The sequence below is a fragment of the Thamnophis elegans genome, chromosome 8 (genome assembly GCF_009769535.1).
Source record: "Thamnophis elegans isolate rThaEle1 chromosome 8, rThaEle1.pri, whole genome shotgun sequence".
NCBI classification, from domain to species: Eukaryota; Metazoa; Chordata; class Lepidosauria; order Squamata; family Colubridae; genus Thamnophis; species Thamnophis elegans.
Window position 1 is genome coordinate 9971167 of NC_045548.1, and position 20561 is coordinate 9991727.

The following is a 20561-nucleotide window of genomic DNA, read 5'->3' on the forward strand; positions in this document are numbered from 1 at the left end:
CCATCCTCACCTACAACATTCTTTAGTATTTACAATATTCTCAAAGAAAGAATCTAAGACCTCACCATTTTTCCTTAGATATTAATATTTATGGGACTTCTTTCTATTTTACTCTTTGGCAAATACAGTAACTACAATTTCCATACAGATCTCTAAAATTGTCCTTCACATTCCCTCAGTTCAGTTTCACCCTAAATCAGTTGTTATTACTGTTTTAGCCCTAATTATTTACACCCTGGAAGATGCTTAGAGTTGTAACTGTGATGACTTGTAACATGATTGACTGATTAAATAACAATTCTCACATCTGCTTGGGGATTTCTCCTGTAAGTTGGGAGACAGTTTTGCAGAGCCTGATTCAGCTTTGGAGACCGAGAGGGCCACGGTATTTGATGTAATTATTTCCAAACTGCCCCATTCACAATCCATGGTTTATTGAGGATTTTTGACAGGTGAATGACACAAGAACCACTTAGATCACCAGTGGACAAAGATAAAAAGTAAATCTGAGTATGGTAAGAGCTTATGTTTCCACCTACACTATGGCAATAAGGGCATCAAAGCTCAGCATTTATCCACCTTTAGGGTGATAATCAGAAAGAATTGGAATTGGGCTTCTGTGATGTTTGCATAACTTACTGCTAATAAAGTTACTAAGTTTTGTTAGAGTCTTAACACGATGAGTGAGTGAAGGATGATTGGGGAAAAGTCTTATAATGTGATCTGGGATGCATTTTGGCTTTTGGAAAGTGGTTGGTATTCTCTAGCATCTACATCTTTGTTTTCCTTCAACAAGCTGCTCTGCTGTTTCATTTCCTAGAGGCCTTCCAAAAACATGGCAACTTCCAAGAAAAGGAAGAACGCAAAACCACAACATGATCCTAGATCACTGTCACTGTCACCTCCACTTTCCAAGTGGTGACTAAGGCTTCAATCAAATTAAGTATACCAGAGCCTCCCAACAGGGGTGAGCAATTAATTTTCCCAAGAGGCCACATGACAAACTGGGACTGATGTGGAGTCCTCTTCCCTGCTCTCTTTTACCACCATGCTCCCCTTGTCCCAATGCTGTTGCCTCGACAAAGGCAGCCATGGGACTTAATGTACCCAGAATACCAAAAATGCCCATGTCTGTTCAGGAACAACTTCAAGCCCCTTTTGAAATCCAACAGGTGAGCGGTATCAATTGATATTTGCTATTAGAAAGAACAGGCAGCTCCTCTTCATATTGTATTGTGTAAATGTGGTATAAGTCTAGGTTTTGTGTGTGTGTATTTTACATGTTTGTTAATTAAAAAAAAAAAGAAATCCAATAGGTCATTAGGCCGTTGTTAGAAAATAATAAGATAGGTTTTATTTCCGGCAGAGGCATACAGGATTCCAAAGTAATAAAAGGGTGATCTGACCATGACCAGAGTCAAATATTATTACCTTCTCCTCACTCGCTGAACCAGAAGTATGCCAATTAAACTCAGCTATTTATTTCTACTCTGTGTTGGCCTGGAGATGCTGTGGAAGTCTTGACAGTTTGGAGACTGTTGTGGTCAGTCAGAATTAAAAAGACTGAGGTAAAGTCCTAAAAAAGACCATCCTGGTTTTCTGTGGGCTCCAGATTTAGCTCTGCCTGAGATGTTGACTTGTGATTTCTCCTGAACACATGACTGGATACGATATGCAAATTATTGTCATGGCAAGAGAAGCCATTGTCCTGCTTCTCTTGGATACAACTTGAAGTCCTATATGAAGAGGGAGGCCCTGGTGATAGTATCTCATGTCCTTATAAAAGCCAGAACTAGCTTCTCAAAACACTTTATATGAGGCTGTTTTCAAAACCACTTTAGAAAAACTCCTGGTGCAGAATGCAGTAGCCCACGTGTGTGAGAGCTGCACCATCATACAATACAGATGTTAGTGATAGATTTCTGGGTGCAATGAAATATTTGACCTTAATCTTCAAAGGATATGGCTTTTAGTGTGTTTAGGACCACTTTTTCCAAATGTAACTCATCTGTCTAAAGTGCTCCTCCCACATAGAGGGAGGCACAGGGTTCCCAATGCATATTACATGAAAGGTTATGGGCCCCAAAGGCCGTGTTTTTTTTCCCTGATGGTTCCCTGATGCAAGAAATGCAACCACATAGAGATTTAATGGGAAAATGCTGATGCTTCTAATCTTCAAACTACTTTGCAGGACTATTTCTTGGCTAGGATATATATGCAAAGTGGTAATACTGCTCAAAAGTATTTTTCCTAGCCAAAAATCTAGTTTGGAGCACCTTTCTAAGGAAAAGAAAGAAAAGTAATTGCTTATTACAAAATGCTAAGTGTCGATTATAGGAAAAGAGGCAATGAAATTTCAAATCTCAGATTTTCATGTTTGTAAATAAAAGGAACAATTGTGTGAAATATTTATTGGGCCAATGTAATAATAAACAGCATTCAAAGCACTATTTCTCAGCTATCCAATCTGTGTCTGTAATTTGGGGCTTGCCAAGGCTTTAAAGCTAATACCAACAGATTTTGAGTGGTTGCTTGTCAATTTTTGCCAAGCAATAGAAAGCAGAAACTATTTTTATACTGAAATAATAGAAAATACATGTAGCTCAGGTTTTAGATTTTGGCAGTGGTTTGCTCTCCAAGATTAAATTTTCATTCATCATAAAAGAAATCTCCATTGAAAGCTTTCTCTTGCCCTTCTTAAATTCCAATTTTTGCCTAAAATTTATACTTATACAATGTCACTTTGAATTTAAAGAGAAAAATACGTAGTGTATGTGAAAATATTGCCTTTGTTTCTTAGATCTCTCTCAAAACATCTGTATAGATATGGGAAGGATTTCTTGGACAAAAATAAAAAAAATCCTCTGAACATTTCTCTTTGCAATTCCTGGATTCAGATACATTCTAAATGTTATGTAAACTTGGCTTTAAGAATGAGAGAGCTCATAAGCTACCTTTCCTGGCTAAAACTGAAACTATATTGCTTGGGCTTGCCCTACAAACCAGAATTAATCATGATTTCGTCTGTGTTTCTAAATCCTACTTTGCAAGCAGAAGCCACTGGGTCATTTCAGCAGAAACTACATTCTGATGCACAGTGAGGAATGGTTGAAGTTCTTGAGGTTAATGCATATAGCACTAAAACAGAATTTAAATCTCTAATTGACCAGCGTGCAGGACTGGACTCTTTGGTATTATGCATACAAATATAATCAGGGTTTCCCCCGCAAACCCTGATTACCTATTTTTTCTATTTGAGATAGATTGTGCAGTTCCACCACAAAACCGTGGTAGACTAAAGCGCGCTCGACGAAAGCGCGTACGTGATGTCATCACAGCGCGACGAAAACAGCACGCTGTGAGCGGTAAACTTAAAATTAACGCGTAAATCTAAACCTAACCCCCCCAAACCTAACCCTAAACCTAACCCTAAGCCTAACCCTTAACCTAACCCTAAACCTAACCCTTAACCTAACGCTAACCCTTAACCTAACCCTAAACCTAACCCTAACGCTTAACGCAACCCTAAACCTAAACCTAACCCTAACCCTTAACCTAACCCTAACCCTAAACCTAACCCTTACCTTTATGTGAATCGGCTTGCTTTAAAAGCGCTTTTTAAAGCGCCCTTTTTTCTCCGTGGTCGTATTTGTCGCGCTGCTGATGACGTCAGGTACGCGCTTTAATCGGGTGCGCTTTAGTGGACCGCGGTTTTGACGGGTCACGAGATTGTGCACCTTTACTTACATAAATTGCAGTAAAGAAATGCCTTTAAGAAAAGTATTGAAATAGCCATGCGGGTACATATTACAATGAATAAACCCTTTTGCTTGGCATTCTATTTTTACAGCTATAAAAAGCTATTTCAAGCAACAATACTCAAAAAATAATTATTTGCATATTAAATGAGGCTTACTTTAAGATAAATGTGCAAAAAAGACCCAGTCATTGTTATTGTGTTTATACTTAGTTCACTTGGTTCTGTTAACCAAGTTTAGCAGAATAACAAAAAAGAAAGTTGTAGACATTTTAACAAAGCTAATATAGCTAGGTGAATGAGAGTAACTCAAATTATTACATTAGTTAGCACCCATGTACTTTTAGCTGATTGTGACGAATTGTTGCTGTTTGCTGAAGCAGCAAGCAGCATATTTTCTAAGAGGTGATTACAGCCTCTAAGGGGGTAGAATATAAGATATACTGTCAAATTGGATGTGACTCAAATGTAATATTATGGAAAAGAAATCCATGAAGATAAAATATCTCAAAGGAAACATACACAGGTTAGCAGGGAGAAGGAGGCCTAAAGAGACCAAGTTTAATCAACATGTGCAAGTAACATAAAACTGGGGACCTAAACATAGTACATGTTCATCCCCTTCTGAAATAACCTTTAAGATTAAAGCAACCTTTACAAACCAAAACAAAATTTGAAAGAAATTTAAAATAAAGTTGGCAAACAAAAGCATCTGTCTTTGGTGTCATTATTTCCCAGAATACTCCTGGATTCCACATAGACAAAATGGACCTTCCTAGAAAATAATAAATTGACCACAGCCTAATGCTTGGTTTGTAAATGTGCATAATATAAAAACTAGTCAAAGGTGTAATGTAGGAGTAAACAGAATGCAAAAAGAAGATTTTTTTTAAAAAAATGGGGCAAAGTAATTCTACCAGTTTACTTTAGAATAAATGAGTCAGCATGGTTACTATGGCAACCGTTTTAAGAATGGGCATGCCTTCCATAGTGATCATATTTGGTGAGTCCAATTATATGCTCTGCAATTATGAAAGGTGACCATGGCCCCCCAACATTTGAACCCCTAACGCCAAGAATGCTGTTCATTATGTACAGTCAATGGATTCTTTTTGTTCTATTTTGTTCAATAGGTTGCTTCCAGATGAGATTTTAATGTTGTCCTCATCCTGGTATAGTCAATTTTCAAGGGAACTGGGTGATATTGTCTTCATATGTAGCCTAGTCCTGGATTTTGGTGTGTGTGTGTTTTTTGGGAGGAGGCGGAGGGGTGACAAGAAGGAAAAGATGGGAATAGCTGTTCAAAGTTTTTTCCATAGTTGCCCTAGAAACAAGCACTGTCTAAAACTAAAATTTAATCTTAAACTTTCCAATACATGTTTATTGTGCTATATAAATGTGAAAAAATGATGACCCTGTAATAAGTAGTTTTAGCTTTGCTAGTTGAGAGGGCTCTTAAAATGTATTCAGCCACAAACCATACCAACTGTAGTTATGGAAATAGGATTACTTGTCATAGGGAGAGTTGCAGATAGCAGTATAGCTCCCAATATTACAGCCTACTCCTGTGCTGAAATTAAGGAAGATAGTGATAAAATAAGCCAATATGATTTGTAGGCCAACATATAATCAACTATACAACCAAACAAAAGCCTGAACATGGATGAGTTTGAAGTGGTCATATCATATGTATTTTAATCTGCTATTTGGAGTTAAAAGTAAATCATGGATTATCTGAAGATGGAAAGACAGGTTTTTCCTAAGAACCCAGACATTTTTAAGGAGATGATGCTTAGCCATCATAATCCAAATGAGAAAATCCTCATCTGAGATAATAGGTATGAAAATATATTCATCAAATGGTTAAACTCCCTCTGTAGAGCAGGGCTGTCAAACTTGCGGCCTGCGGGCCGGATACATCACACGCTGGCCACGATTTGGCGAAGGGGAAAAAAGTCTCTACATGCCATGTGAACGACGCTGTGACAACGCGAGTTTGACACCCCTGCTATAGAGCGTCTTCCCAACCAAGCAGATGTGAGATGTGTTCCGACCAGAACTCCCAGCCTATATCCTCTTTGGCAACAGATTAAAAGGATCTGCATTAGATCCAATGTTAATTGTGTATAGAAAAGCCAATTTTATCTATTCCCTAACTAAAACTTAAGACAAGACAAGGTCTCACACCTCTTTTATAATGACAGAGAAGGCGAGGTAAAAGGATATTAATTTCACATGTACTGCCTGGATCCTTGTGGGAAATGAACAGGGATATGAATCTGGCTAATAGAAATCTAAATGATATTCAGCGTGGGAGTCTATCTGTACAGCTCTCAGTTCCTGAAAATGGTGATTACTTCAAATAAAATCACTGACTTGTGTCTGCGCAGTCTTCCAAGCAGCACCTAATTATCAGTTCATAGCAATGGGATAAAGAGCAGTGATGGAAAAGCAGTGAGCGCTGGACACAAGTACCAACATAAAAAAGCAATGTATCTTGTCCTCCCTTAGCATTTCAACATACTCAATCCAATCTTGCTAACAATTACACAGCATGTGGTGGTGCCAGATGCTTAATATAGTGGGAAGGCTGCCAAATCAAATTGAGTGGAGGAGTCAACATTCCTTTGCAAACGGATGATAAGCTCAGCGACAAGCAAAATAAGCATTCCAAATCACTGTTTGAACTAAATCAGAGCTGGCACAGTGAGTGAAAATACTATGTGCATTTTAGAAGTGCTTTCTAGCCAAGACCCCAGCAAGATTTCTACTGACCTTGTATATACACTTGTGGAGGTCACAAAGAACACCAACCTCTTCTTCTTCTTCCATTGTGGTCTCCTTTTCCTGAGAGAAGAGTCGCCGCCTACCTGTTTTTTGAGGGACCTCAACTTCTTTTGCTTTGTTCCGGAAGCCATTTTTATGAACAACGCCATTGATGAGTCCGTTTTTGGGCTCGTAGCGGGGCAGAGACTGGAATTCATGGTTGTTATCTGAATGTCCTTCCAAAGGACCCCTCCGCTTTTCCAGAATCTCCTTTTCAAGGAGAACTTCTTTCTCCAGTCTCTTGTGCTCCTCAGCAGAGAGGGAATCATAGGAGAGTAGATACTGGCAATAGGCTTCCTGCAGTTTTGCTAACCTGTCCTGTGCAGTTTTGGGGATACGCAGCATATCTGCCAGCTTATTCCATTTCTTGAGGTCAGTTACCTGCTGCATACCCCCCATTTCATTGATCAACTGGAAAAAGCAGGCCAAGTCTAGCTCACAGCCTCCTGAAGGTCAATGCAGCAGAAAAGCAGGAAAAAAAAGAGGAAAACACAGAAAATTGTTAAGGAAATTGAACCCAAACCACATTCATTCATGCCCCAATTTTTATGAATATGTCTGGATAGTATCCATTCAGTTGCAGATGAAAATAACTTTTCCCTTAAATGCAATACCTCTCTGTGAAAACCAGAGGCCAAGGAGGAGGGTTATAGTCAAGAGTGTTTCCTTCGCTTGTTTTTTATGGGCAATTAAAAATGTTGCTGCCTAGGTAGAATTATATGGCCAGCATGTTAATTAGGTATTATTTCTGTGCTAGTTTTCTAAGGAAAACAAAGCAAACAGAAATAAATAAAACCACTTCCCACACCCAATTACTCTGATTACTTCATGAATCTCTTATTGTCTTTCCATTTTTAACTTCCCTACCCACTGCTATAGAAATCTACCATAATGAGAATGGAAATCTGCTTCAAACAGGATGTACACCTTTCTCTCTGCTTGTATTTACGACATATCACCATGCCAAAATATGCTTTATTTATTTATTAATCAGTACTTTTGAATATAGCCAATTGTTTATTCCACAAACTACAGTTAAACAAGGTACGGCTTAGCGCAAACGGCAACATAGCCTTTGTCCCTTTTATGTCCATCAGCTTACACTGAAATAGCACTTTTCATTCCCTTGCTTCAAAAGCTTAGAAGGAAGAGTTGTTATCACAAAGAATTCTGCTGTAAATGTGAGCAGCTGAATTAGCGTTTTTACTTTGTTATACAGACTTGGTCCAATTTAGTTTTGTGGTTGCCGAGAACCACTATTCCACAGACCAAGTGAGATGTATACTATAGTTCATATCTTCAATATAAACAAAAGCCCATTTTGACGATTTCACTTGGTGAAGTCAGTTTCTGAGGTTTAAGAAGAGGGATCATGTGCTAATAAATGTCTAGCTGAGTTCATACAACACAAGTAGCAATGTTAATAAAGAAAGACAAGCTGTTGGATCACTCCTACCAGGCATGGCTAGGCAAGGCTAGAGAAATCAATACATGATTTGTCTGGAATATGTATGAACCAGGAAGGCTGAAGAAGCCAAAGTCATGAGCAAATAATAATTTCTGATAATTGTTTATTAAGAAGAGCAAGCCAGAATTCTTGGTTCATGCATAATTCTAAAATTAGCCAGCTTTCAAATTGATTTGTTTAATCGAAAGAACTATAAGCAAGAGGGACTGAACAAGATGCACTCCTACATTATTCATTCCTAGTAATTCTATCTCATATGACATTTTAATAGAGACTATCCAACATGATACCCACATGTCGATAACAGATAATGTATGCATGAAAAAACCACAGCCAGATGTGAATTTTTGACAAAATATTAACAATTCCTGTTAAAGTTAACAACATATATTGAGAATTAAAGCAAACAAAATTTACAGGATTAATTCTGAAAATATTCAAGATTTTTAAGACACTAATTTCAATAGTGTTTGAATAAAAAAGTCATTTGAATTCAAAGAAGCAAGGTTATTAATATAAAAACCTGTTCTCTAGCCATTTCAACTGGAGCTCAAAAATATTCTGCATTAAGATAGATATTACAGTGTCTGTTTTCACAGTAGCCTATTCATTTTCTCAAAGCATATTGCCTTGACACCTTTTTTCCTTTGGCAATTATTTAACATTCAAATTTCTTTTAATAGAACTAACATTTTGGCTAATAATTTTAATGAAACAGGCCTTTTTCAAAAAAACTGATTAACCCACAGGGAAAATCTGTATTGCAGTCTAATCGTTAGTCTTAGTGAGAACAATATACCTTTTTGTCTTCAGGCCAAAGATAGGGAAGCATTTGGATAATTGCATCCTTTTATAATACATATGTTATATACAAATAACAAAGAATTAAATTTTATTCCAAGTATAACTTTTTTTAAAACAGAAGAAAAGAACTAACACAATTCAGATATAACTGGATTCAGATGCCAAGCAGCAGTTTACTAGTCTGATTCTCAGAAACTCATGTTCCCTGCAATGCTTATAATCATACAATACAGTGGTACTCGTGCTTAACTGGTTCTGAGAGGCATGATGAATACTAAAAAGGATGAGTAGCAAACAAACCATGTGATTACCACTTGACCCTTTGTTTTGGCTCGGAAAAGCTTCCTATCTGTCCGTGTTAGTAACCTTCCCAGCAGGGCCAACTTCCCATCTACCCACTGCTTCCTTTTGCAGTGAGCTTCTCAACATGGCCGACTTCCTGCCTTGTCCTCTGCAGCTGTCCCCCACTTCCTTTTGCAGTGTGTTGAGTACCAAACAAAGATGAGTACCAGTCCAACATTTTGACGTTGAAATGCGTCAGGCACCAAATTTAATGAGTTTTGAAGCAGTCAAGTACTGAGGTACCACTGTATCAGAAATGACTAGCAGTTCCTTCGTTTGATATTTTCTGAAGTGCTGGTGTTCTTCTTTGACTTAAGGGGATGGTACTTAAATTGTCTGACAAATTATTCCTTTTCTTGGTCTCAAATAATGTCATTGATCCCACAAAATTCCCAATCCTGCTCTTTGACACAAACGTCTTGGCAGACCCACAACTGGATCCTCAACTCACAAACAAGCAATTACAAATTGCTCCATCACCCCCCAGGATATGCAGAAATTTCCCCCGTTTAAGAACCCTAGTCTTAGAGGACCTGTGGGCCCACCTCAGTTTTACACATCCGCATCCCTTCTCTAGCAAGGCTGCAAAACAAAAGGCTTCTGTTGCGGTTGAAGTTTCCATTCAATTTACTGTAGCAAATAAATCTGTATCAGGGACATCATCCAACATTATGTTATTGTCTGATACACGAGGAAACAAGCCAGTGTCAAATTTGGATTGTTTTGACTTATTTTAACAAATAAGTCTAGTAAATAAATCACAAAGTGTGGTAACATACACCGAATTTAGGATGGAACCAACCATTTCTATCTTCCTTTCCATAACTTTACCCAAAGAGAATGGGGATGTACAAGAATCCAAGGTTCATGCCAGCTCATTGTAATCATGCTAAACTGAAAGAGCTTGAGAAGGGAATGAGCTGGCTGTAGGCCCCATGTGTTCTGGCTCCCTGATCCACTCCTTTCTAGATTCTTCTCATTCCTTTTTAGATTCTCTATACCGAAAAAAACAGGGAAGCTGGCAGGCTTCCTTGTCTCCAACCAGTGGTCTCCACACCAGTGGTTTGATTTAACTGGCCATGTCCATTACAGTAACCAGCTGGCAATTGGACAAGCCTTCCTGTGACACATCTCAAAATTTTCAATAGCTCAAAACTGTGGCCTTCTCCAGATTCAAAGTTCCTCTGAATGAAGTCAGTAGTGCTAAGTACACACATTGGCAGGTTTAACAGAAGCCCAATAAATTATATTAACTAAACACTTAAAATGGTAACTATCGGTTGGCACTTAATAAATCACAGTATTGATTATACTTACAAACAGCACATCTCACAAAAAAATATTGTCTTTTAAAAATATACTGTGAGATTATAAAAAAGCTGCTTTAATTATACTTAATTAAAAAGCTCCTAATTATAATTTATTACCAGTACAATCTTTCATTAATTTAAAAATCTATTTCATATTCCCTGGGGGGGGGGGGAAAGCCTGTGTTCAATATTTTCTTTTGTATTCCCCAAATCAACAGATTCTTAAAAATAAAGTAGCAAATTGGATGAAACCCTGAACCTTGATCATGCAAAGTACACTTCTGTCAACCTATCTGTTTAAAGCTTACAGGTAGTCCTTGATTTATGACCATCCATTCAGCAACCATTTGAAGTTATGATGGTGCTAGAAAAAATGGACTTGAGACTGCTCCTCAAAGTTACGGCTGTTCCAGCGTCCCCATGGTCACGTGATCACTTCAACTCCTCCCACTCACCTATCTTTCTCTCATCTCTGTCCTTCCACATGCCCTCCACGCCACCATATACCTTGCTGCCACAGCTGCCCCCACTGACCTTTGCCACCTTCCTCCTGCTGCTGCGCCAAGACCCAAAAGCTAGGCGAGGAGGCAGCTCTGAGATGCACATAGTAAACACAACAGGGCAGCGAAGCCTCATCTGCTGAAGGGAACCCTCTGGAACGAACTCCCCGTGGAGATTCGTACCCTCACCACCCTCCAGGCCTTCCGCATAGCCCTTAAAACCTGGCTGTTCCGACAGGCCTGGGGCTAAAGACTTGCAGCCCCACCTCGAATGGTATGATTGTTGTGCTTTTTTTAACTGTGTATGGTCTTTATGTTTTGTAACTTTGTCTGTTTTTCCCCTCCCTTGAGTTGTGAGCCGCCCTGAGTCCCTTTCAGGGAAAAGGGCGGCATACAAATAAAGTAAAATGAAAATGAAAATGAAAACTTGTCAGGCTGTGCTGGGAAAGATGCAGAGGGCCAGCAAGGTGTGGCACTCTGCTACTCTCCCTTGTTAGGCGAGGGAGTAGAGCCGGCATTGGCCCCCTGGAGGAAGATGGAGGTTGTATGGGAAGTGCTGTTTGGGGTGGCGGCAGAATTGGAGGACTGTGGGGTACCGAGAGGGGCAGCATGCATCCTGTAGCTCGTGTTGGAAGCATTCCTGGAAAACCAGTTTGTGAGCTTCAGCAAGGGGTAGAGTTAAAGCCTGGCACAGGCAGCCTACTATCTGCTCAGCCCAATCTTCTTCCTGCAAAGTTTCATGAAGGGTCAGCAGCATCCAACATGCTGAAAACCACAGACTGGTTCTTTAGGTGCGTGACCCGACAAATGCGCGCCCGACAACACCGCGCGATAAAACCGTGGCATCAACTGCGTGCCCACAAAGGCGCGCCGACAGAAGGGCGATTACGGTTAAGGTAAGGGTTAGAGTAAGGGTAAGGGTTAGGTTTAGGGTTACCTTTAGGGTTAGGTTTAGAGCGCGCTTCTGTCGGCGCGCTTCTGCGGTCATTCGTTGGTGCGATTTCGAACTCATGGTTTTCTCCCCGCGGTTTCGACGGCGCGCTTTTGTCGAGCGCGCATTTGTCGGTGAACCCTTTAGGTGTACTTCCAGTATGCACTCTGCCTCTCACACTGCTGGTCATTCTTCCTCCCTGCTTCCTTTCAGTTGAACCTGGCAAGTACCCTTAAGCAGACGCGGCTCTGCCAACCCTGTCACACTCACTGTGCATATCTCAGGGCTGTGAGGTCATGTGAGGTTTCACCAAAACACTGAAATTCCAGCCCCAATTGCTACTGTAAATCAAGGACTACTTGTAATCTATTTTAGGAGCTCATAAACATTAATTCTTAAATTCTTAGGAATAAAAGATAAAATACTTTTTAAATAGTAGAAAAGCATTTTCAAAGGAATTATTGTTCCCACAAAATTCTACTTTTTGTTATCCTACGTCTCAGAAACAAAGAAAGTGCAGATTCTTTTCCTTTTCATTAATTATTGCAAAAGACAAATAAATCCACATTTTGCAACGCGGAAGTAGGCAAATACTTATCATCAAAAATTGTCCAATGCCTAGGAAGTGTTGAAAATAATCATTTCAATCACTCAAGTATCCAATTAGAAATCTAGTTAAGAAATGATCAGGATAAATTGGAAAGAAGTTCATTTTAAAATGAACATAATTTTTCATGAGGAGAAAAGAAAAGTTAAATATGGGGGTGGGGGGAGTAATTGTATGCTCTTAATCCATATAGCTTCCCTGGGAACCCCCTAAAATCCAAATGTAGAGTAGATGAGGGCTATCTGATTACATACGTGTCTGATGACTATCTCTTCTTAAGTCATAAGATACTTTTGAAATCTGAATGTTTGCTCTGAAGAGAACTGCTCTGTATGGAATGGCACGGAAATCTATGGCTCACCTGCTACCACTGCTTTGTGTTTGCCGAGGATTAATCTGAGTATAAATCAGTGCTCAAAATGGTTGCTTGCTACAAAGAGCAACAAAAAGCCCAGACTCACCTATGAGTGGAAGCTCTTCCATAGTAATGCCCTGAGATTTGAGGTGCTTCTTGATACAGGCCAGACGCTGCACATTGGGCCCCCAGCGCCTGCTGAGTTTGTGAATGTGCTGGATCTGGGTCACAAACCGCATCTCTTCATTCAGCTTGCACTCAGGCCTCCAGTCAGGCGGAGGGATTACCCGGCACATCCCATACTTCTCAACCTGAGCACGGACTGACTCAATGTATATCAATGGGTCATGGAACTCCTTGGGGGAAGGCCTGAGAATAGGAATCTCTTCCATCGTGGCCCACCCGGACTTGACGCTACCTTTCTCGTGCTTCCCTGTTGAGTCATGTGGCTTGTGCAAGGACTCTGTTTGAGAGGTAGAATAATGTTCACAGGAGGCATTTTCTGTTTTGCTATGTGCTTGTTTCCCTGGCGTGTTCTTCCCAGCAGCAGCAGCTCTTTTCGGCCTATTCCTTTCCAGACTATTCTGTGGCACTTCCTGACTCCCGGGCTTTTTCACATGGCCATTCAGCAAAGGTCTTTCCACGGATGGCGCTTTTTTGCTTGGGGTTTCGGCCACGTTGGTGGCTCCCTTCACTTTCTTGACAGGTGACTGTATTTTGTCTATATGGTTTGCTTCCTCCAGCCTCCTTTTTGAGTTGCGCAGCCCTTCCCTCAACTGCCTCCCTACCTCCTTAGTGCATGTCTTTTGGTTCAACTTGCCATTGACCTTGACACCGTTAATAGCTGTATTGTTAGGCTTGGCCGCTCCAAGGGATAGCACCTGTTTACGGGTTTTTGCATTGCTACTTTCCATTTTCCCTGAGATTGTGTGGTTGACAGGTGTACTGAGTTTGTGGTGATTTAGTTTGGTTTCCTTGACCAGTTCTTTCTTGGCTTTGGTGTATGTGACAGTTCCTTTAGTCACTGTTGCAGTGTACTTCACAGTTTTGGACGGTGAAGGTCTGACGTCTCTCATCTTTTTGGCACTGGCTGTATTTGCACTCAGAGTTGACATTCGAGTGATACCGTTGACCTTTGAAACCTGGAGATGCCAGGAACATCAGAAAGCAGGAAGGAAAGAGAAAAAAGAAAAACCAATGAATATTAAGCAAGTCAACGAATAGACAATAAACCTTAAAGGCTTCACCTCTCTTACAAGCCCCTTGGAAAAAACCCTCCCCCCATACACACAGTTACAACAAATGGCTCTAGATATTATTGTTATATCACAGACTTAGAGCAGTGTGGTGCTTTTTAAAATAAATTTAGGAATGAAACTATATAAGAAAACAGCATGAACTGTGCATATCTTCACACCTCTAATGCTCCCCAGTGAATGAGACAGCGCTTCTGTTTCTTAGCACTGCTTGATAGTGGGACTATGCAAAGATTTTGTATCATGGTTTGGTTCTAGAATGGATCCAATGTTGTTTGGATCTTACGAATATATAATATGTGCTGCCATGTTTCCTTTTGCTTTACCCTAACCCTATTATATCCTAGTGTTATAAAACACTTTATGTGTATGGAGAATCATCTAAAGTTCCAAAACAATATAATACTTAGGGCAAGTCTAAATTAGTGATAATAATAATAAATATAATTAGTGATAATAATAAATGCAATAATAACATTAAGACGACAAGGCAACAGAATGTACAACAACTAGGATGAAGTAAACTGTTAATTTTTTCCAAGTCTAAAAATATTCTATAGTCTATTTTGGATTTGCCTAAGATCACACACATAAATGCAACCATCAGAGATGCATGTTATCTCTCCCCAGTTAATACTTGTTTTCTAATATTTATGTGCTGCATCTACCATCTGTCACCTATGAGACAAATAGGTCTGATTGTCTGACTAGGAATTAGGAACCAACTAGCTAATGCCAACTTTAAAGGAAAATATCTCATACCCATCTTCTATCATAATTTAAAAGCAATCATAAAATAGTAAGCATTCATAACTAGGATACGATATTTAGCATTGCAAGGAAATAATATCTAATATGCACCCAAGAGATTAGTCTGGCTCTGAATGATCCAGCTTCGACAAGGATCTCAGGAGGTACATGTTAAAATTATATAGTAAACATTTGATCAATAGTTATGATATGTGCCATTGTTATTATTTTATATTGCTCAACAAATTTGATATCAAAGCAGTTTTACTTTGTATTAATAATAGTTTGGAATGGCAATTATGATATTACAATAGTTAGCCAGAAGTTCCAGTGAGATCACTGGGAATCAGTTGAGATTAATTTTTCTTAAAATTTTCACAATATTTAATTGAATTTCTCCAGTATTTGGTCTAGCTTTGCCAAGGTAAGTTCTAGAACTGAGGATATGAAGAAGTGGTTTAACATTACAAAATTACTTTATTTAACTATTGAAGCCAAGTAAATATTAACAGGATGCTGAAGATATTTAGAGGGAGCAAACAGAATGATGCAATAAGCTTTGACCAATAGGACCATATTAGATTAAGGGTAAAAGTATTAAAAATGTTGGTACAAGAAACCATAAAACTGAAGCAATTTCTTCCAAAAACTGTCCTTCTTATTAATAAGATTATATAAATGTAGAAATAGCTAGCCTTCTCCTGAATTTTTGCTTCAGTAACTAAGAAAATGTTTTTATTTTGCCTGCTCAAAAAAAGGAAAGAAAAAAAATATAATAAAACCTTGAACAAAGGTATATCAAATTACCTCATTCTCCCTTTGTGAAAGTAAGCAAGGCTAGGGTAGAAAACTGCAATTCTGTACATATATCAAATTACTAAAACAAAAAAAATTTGTGTGCTGTTTTACACTGTATAAAATAAATGAGAAGATTTGTGCAGACTGCACTGAGCAGATCACTGGATTAGATTACTTTGTTTGTTTCTTCCAACTATATATAAATGTGATGCAGCAACACAAATACAATGAACATTCAAGTGGAAATAATTTTGCTTTCAAGTGATGAGAACCTGCACATAAAACAATCCCAGGATATTCCTGGATACTACCAGAAAAATGTTCTTGTTTCAAATGCTTGCTAAATTGTAGCCATATAACAGAAACATCGAAGTACAAGTCTATAAAAGAGAAAAGAAAGCTGGAAGAGATTTTAAAATTAAATCTAACTCCTTTTAGCAGAAAGCTGAAATCAAAATACTCCTATGTAATGCTGCTTTTCTTAATTCCTTGATTTGGTGAGCGGCCTATAACCCTTTCTGCAGTTTCTATACTCTGAGCTTTACTGTACTCTGATATTAGAGATATTTTAAAACAGATATGCTGTTTGATGCCTTATTAGGGTTTGAACCATAACTTTGTGTAACAAACTTTCAGAAAAGAACCACCTCAGATTCTGTCAGGCCCAAGAAAGTGGTTATATTAAGGACATACAATATAATGGATAGAGAATAAGACACAGGAGAGTTTATTAGATTATGGTCCATATGAATTAGGGTTAGAAGTGAAAGCAGGATGAAAGATAACTTTCTTTCTTTTCATAACTTTCTTAATTCTTCTAATATGATGGCCTGATTAAAAACTAGAAATAGAGGCAGAAATAAGAATATGCATCTTTAAAAGGGCAAAAATAATTAAATATGTGTATTAATATTAGGATTAGTAAGAGTGACTTGGTTAGAAGTCAGAATAGAGGTAGAAGTAAGAATTAGAGTGAATTTCAGCATTTATAATATCTATATAAATTGAATATAAGTAATAATGGAAAGATGGAAAGATGAGAGATTGAAAGATGGTATTACTATGCATGTTTAAGAAGATTATTGATATTAGAATGGAACATGGAAACATTGGATAACTAAAACAATCGAGTATGTTAATATTAGGATTATACAAGTTTGATTAATGTAACAATTGACTGTTGTTATTTATATTAATATGTGAGACCACACTGTTCATGTATTGATGTTGTTTTATGTCTAAAAATAAAAATCCAACAAAACATAAAAAAGATGCTCAAAACTTATTCAACTCTTTCAAATTACACCTTCTTGAACACACAAACATATCCAATGCCAATATTTCCCTCACCGAATGCCTTGATCTGACTCCTTAGATTTGAAACCTTATAAGTGTTACCATTCCTCAGAATTTAGTAAATAAAAAGCACAGATTTAAAAAAACCCAGTGAAATCTAATTGTTTCAACTCTTTTCTAGTTCTCTCCAGAAATACTAGGTCTTCGGTGAGTGAATTTTTTTCTCATGAACAAGTTTTTTATTCTTCCATTTCCCAAGTAGGCTGCAGGAATCAGGAACGTAAATAATTCAGAATGCAGCCAGGTAAAGGACTTCTACTCTTGGGGAAAAAAATCCCTTTGACTGTCCATACTTCAAGAGGAATAATGCTGTTCTTCTGCCACTGCAGTTTCTGTTTATACAATGATGCAACAAAGCTGAGTGAATAGTACTGCCCCTTCAGTTGTCCTACTTAATGGATGCCATACATAATTTTTCTTAATACAGTATTTTGAAGTAAGTTTTCCTTATCACCAATTTAGCATCTTATTTTTTTCTGAGGAACATGTATAGAATTTTTTTTTGAAGAACATTTCACAAGGAAGGGGAAAGTTGCAGCCTTATTTCTAATAAAATTATGAAAAAGTAAGTCCCTATTATTTTCCTACACTGGAAACCTAGCTAGAAAAATGCAGAACTTCTCCACATTTTGAACCCTCATTCTCTTTTCACACATTTGAAAGGTCCCTTTGATCCACTGTTTCCAAAGGAATTTTCTTTTTAAAAGGGTAAGAGTAACAGTGGTTAACACTAATGAACTGTATTTCAGTTTTGCTTTCCTTTCTCTTTAATAAGAGAATAAAACCAGACTACAAATGAATCACAATGCCATATTGAGTTTTTATAAAAGTTCTGCGAATGAGACAGGATGATTGTTTGATAAAAGTCTTTTGAAAAAACTTGCTCACATACAAAACCTTTAATAAATACTGACAAAAATATTTAACAAGTTCAGATGGCTAAGCTTTTGTGAAGAATATTTATGCACAATAGGGTTACAACAGTAAATAGAGAGGTAAGACATTAAAAAATAAGTCTGGGGAAAAAGGGACAATGGGGAACTAAATAGCAGCCAAGTTGAAGTACATTTGGCTCATGAAGAGAGAGCCTGCAGAGCAAGATAGAGAATAAATGGCTATATCTGAGGAAAAGATTGCACGAGAGCAACATTAGTCAGAAATGGAAGTGGAAAGATCAAATTGGAGATAAGCATCTGAGAAGCAAAATGAAAGGAGCAGCATATGTGACTGAGGGGAAGGGAGAAGACAATTGTGAAGAAAGAAAATGAAGCATAAAACTAAAAGACTCAGCCAAGTGCAAAGAACAGTGAAATACAGATAGCTCCGGAAAGTGATTATTTTAGCAGGATTCTGAGGAACGGGATTGGTTCTTTAATAACAAACTAGCAAACAAACAAACAAACAACTTTCTTTAGAAGTCTTTTATGAACTCAAGCCATAGCCATCTTTAAAACAGCTGCGTTTTCCAACACTTGGGGGGCGATGGTAGTGGATGGGAAACCTTCCTTATGTCAGCTTCTCTTCATGCATGCAATCTCCTTAAATCATTGGGAAATGCAATCTATAATAAAACTGCCAAGATAAAAATGCGTGGTATTGTAGGGGAAATTTTAGAAATTGCAACTTACCATAACTAATTCGGTACACAAAAAGTACCTAGATAATACCTCCAGCAAGATCTTTCTGAGCCAGCTATGAAACTGCATGAGTGCATAGTCTTTTTAAAATTGCCCATACGTATCTTAATCCCCAATTTGTTTCTAAACAGATTTTTTTAAAAAAAATCTGAAAATAATACTAGATAGCTAAACACAAATCAGTCTTTTACTTTATAAGGTGCAAAATAACCAGTCTGAAAGCCTGTCTCCAGAAAGATAATTCTGTAGAACAATAGAAAGAGCAATGGGTCTCATTCAGACACATTGCACGAGAGGTGGGCACCAAATCCTGGCACCAGCGGTTCGCTTGTGCTTGTGTACAACGCTTCTGCACATGTCGTCACCACTACTGGTTCGTCCAATCCAGGCCGAACCAGGAGCAACCCACCTCTGCACTGCATAAATCTTATTGTAGATTAATTGACTATTAATTAGTGTCAATAGAAGATAATATTTAGAGCTAAAGGTTAACCTGCAGAATCCTTGGTGCTCTCAGAGTTTGGTTGTTTTCTTTCAGGCATTTCATTATCCAACTAGGTAACATCATCAGGTCTGGCAGGAATGGGGCTTGCTTTCTGTGGCTGGGCAAGTGTTGCCAGTGTTGGTGGAAGTGTTGTTTTTTGATAGATCAGAGGTGGGTTGCTAATCTTTTTACTACTGGTTCAGGTGCGTTCCCGCGTACACGACACTTCTGCACTTGCAAAGAAGCGTCCGGGCTGGTGGGCAGAGCCTCCCGCCGCCGCCACTACCGGTTCGGCTGATCTGGGCCGAACCGACAGCAACCCACCTCTGTGATAGATCCTTAATTAGGCTGTTGTTTGTCTGAGTTGGTTATTTCTCGTTTGGGTACTATTTACTCTTGGTCTGGTATCTGGATGTTAATTCCTGTTTATTCCTTACTTCCAGTTCAGTAAAATGAGGACCCAGATTGTTGGGAGCAATATGCTGACTCTGTAAACCACTTAGAGCACTATAAAGCGGTATATAACTCTAAGTGTTATTGCTAATGCAGAAAGAATAGTTGTTGCTTGGTGCCTACAGTAAACGACAGCCTAATCAAGAAAGCACAAAGAGGAAAACAACACTTCCATCAACACTGATGGGGCAACCACTATATATAAATAGCGATTAAATCCCACTTCCTTCTAGCATTGGTGATGTTACCTGGTTTGGTAGTGAAATATCTGCAAGAAAACAATCAAGCCCAGAGAGGTTCAAGTACCCCACAGTATTTATATTAGGCTAAACCAAGAGCTTCAATCCAGAAAGAAAAACAAAATTAAAAAAAAACCCCAACCTATCCAATTAAAATAGATAGGTTCCAGATGTTACACTGTTTACAAATTTTGCATTTTACTCATAATACTCTGCTGAAGAACTGGTATCAAAGGAAGAAAAAGCAATTGTGGTAGGCAGTTTCTTACCTTTATACTGTTGATATGTCTCCCCCCATTAATCAAACACACAAAACTTTTGTGAGACAGTCTAATAAAATGGCTTCACTGCCCGCTGCGCAGGATCACCATAGAGGTTCTAGAGTCACAGTTCCATCCCGAGGCAGTGCTTACACTGAGCACATAAGAAAGAAATTAATTGAATTGTAAAAAGTAACAGTGATCAATCATTAGATTTTATCACTTGTTACACCCACACCAGCCAATGAGTTAAAAATCACAACACATTCAAACATAAAACTGTTGTTTTCTATTTTCCGCAGTCACACTCAGATTCACATACATACATACCAGGGGTGGCATTCACTTACCATATTTTTCAGAGTACAAGACGCATCTTTCCCACCCCCCAAAAGAGGGTGAAAATCTGGATGCGTCTTATACACCTA

General features: G+C 38.4%; 1 protein-coding gene across 1 annotated transcript in view; it reads right to left on the bottom strand.

The window, feature by feature from the left end:
- The window catches only part of JARID2 (jumonji and AT-rich interaction domain containing 2), a 226914-nt gene that overhangs the window by 21439 nt on the left and 184914 nt on the right, over positions 1-20561 (bottom strand). Inside the window, exons 7-8 of the mRNA XM_032222826.1 lie at positions 13007-14042; positions 6533-7029 (exon numbers count right to left, since the gene is read on the bottom strand). Coding sequence (XP_032078717.1) covers positions 6533-7029; positions 13007-14042 — 1533 coding nt within the window. The remainder of the gene's footprint in view (positions 1-6532; positions 7030-13006; positions 14043-20561) is intronic.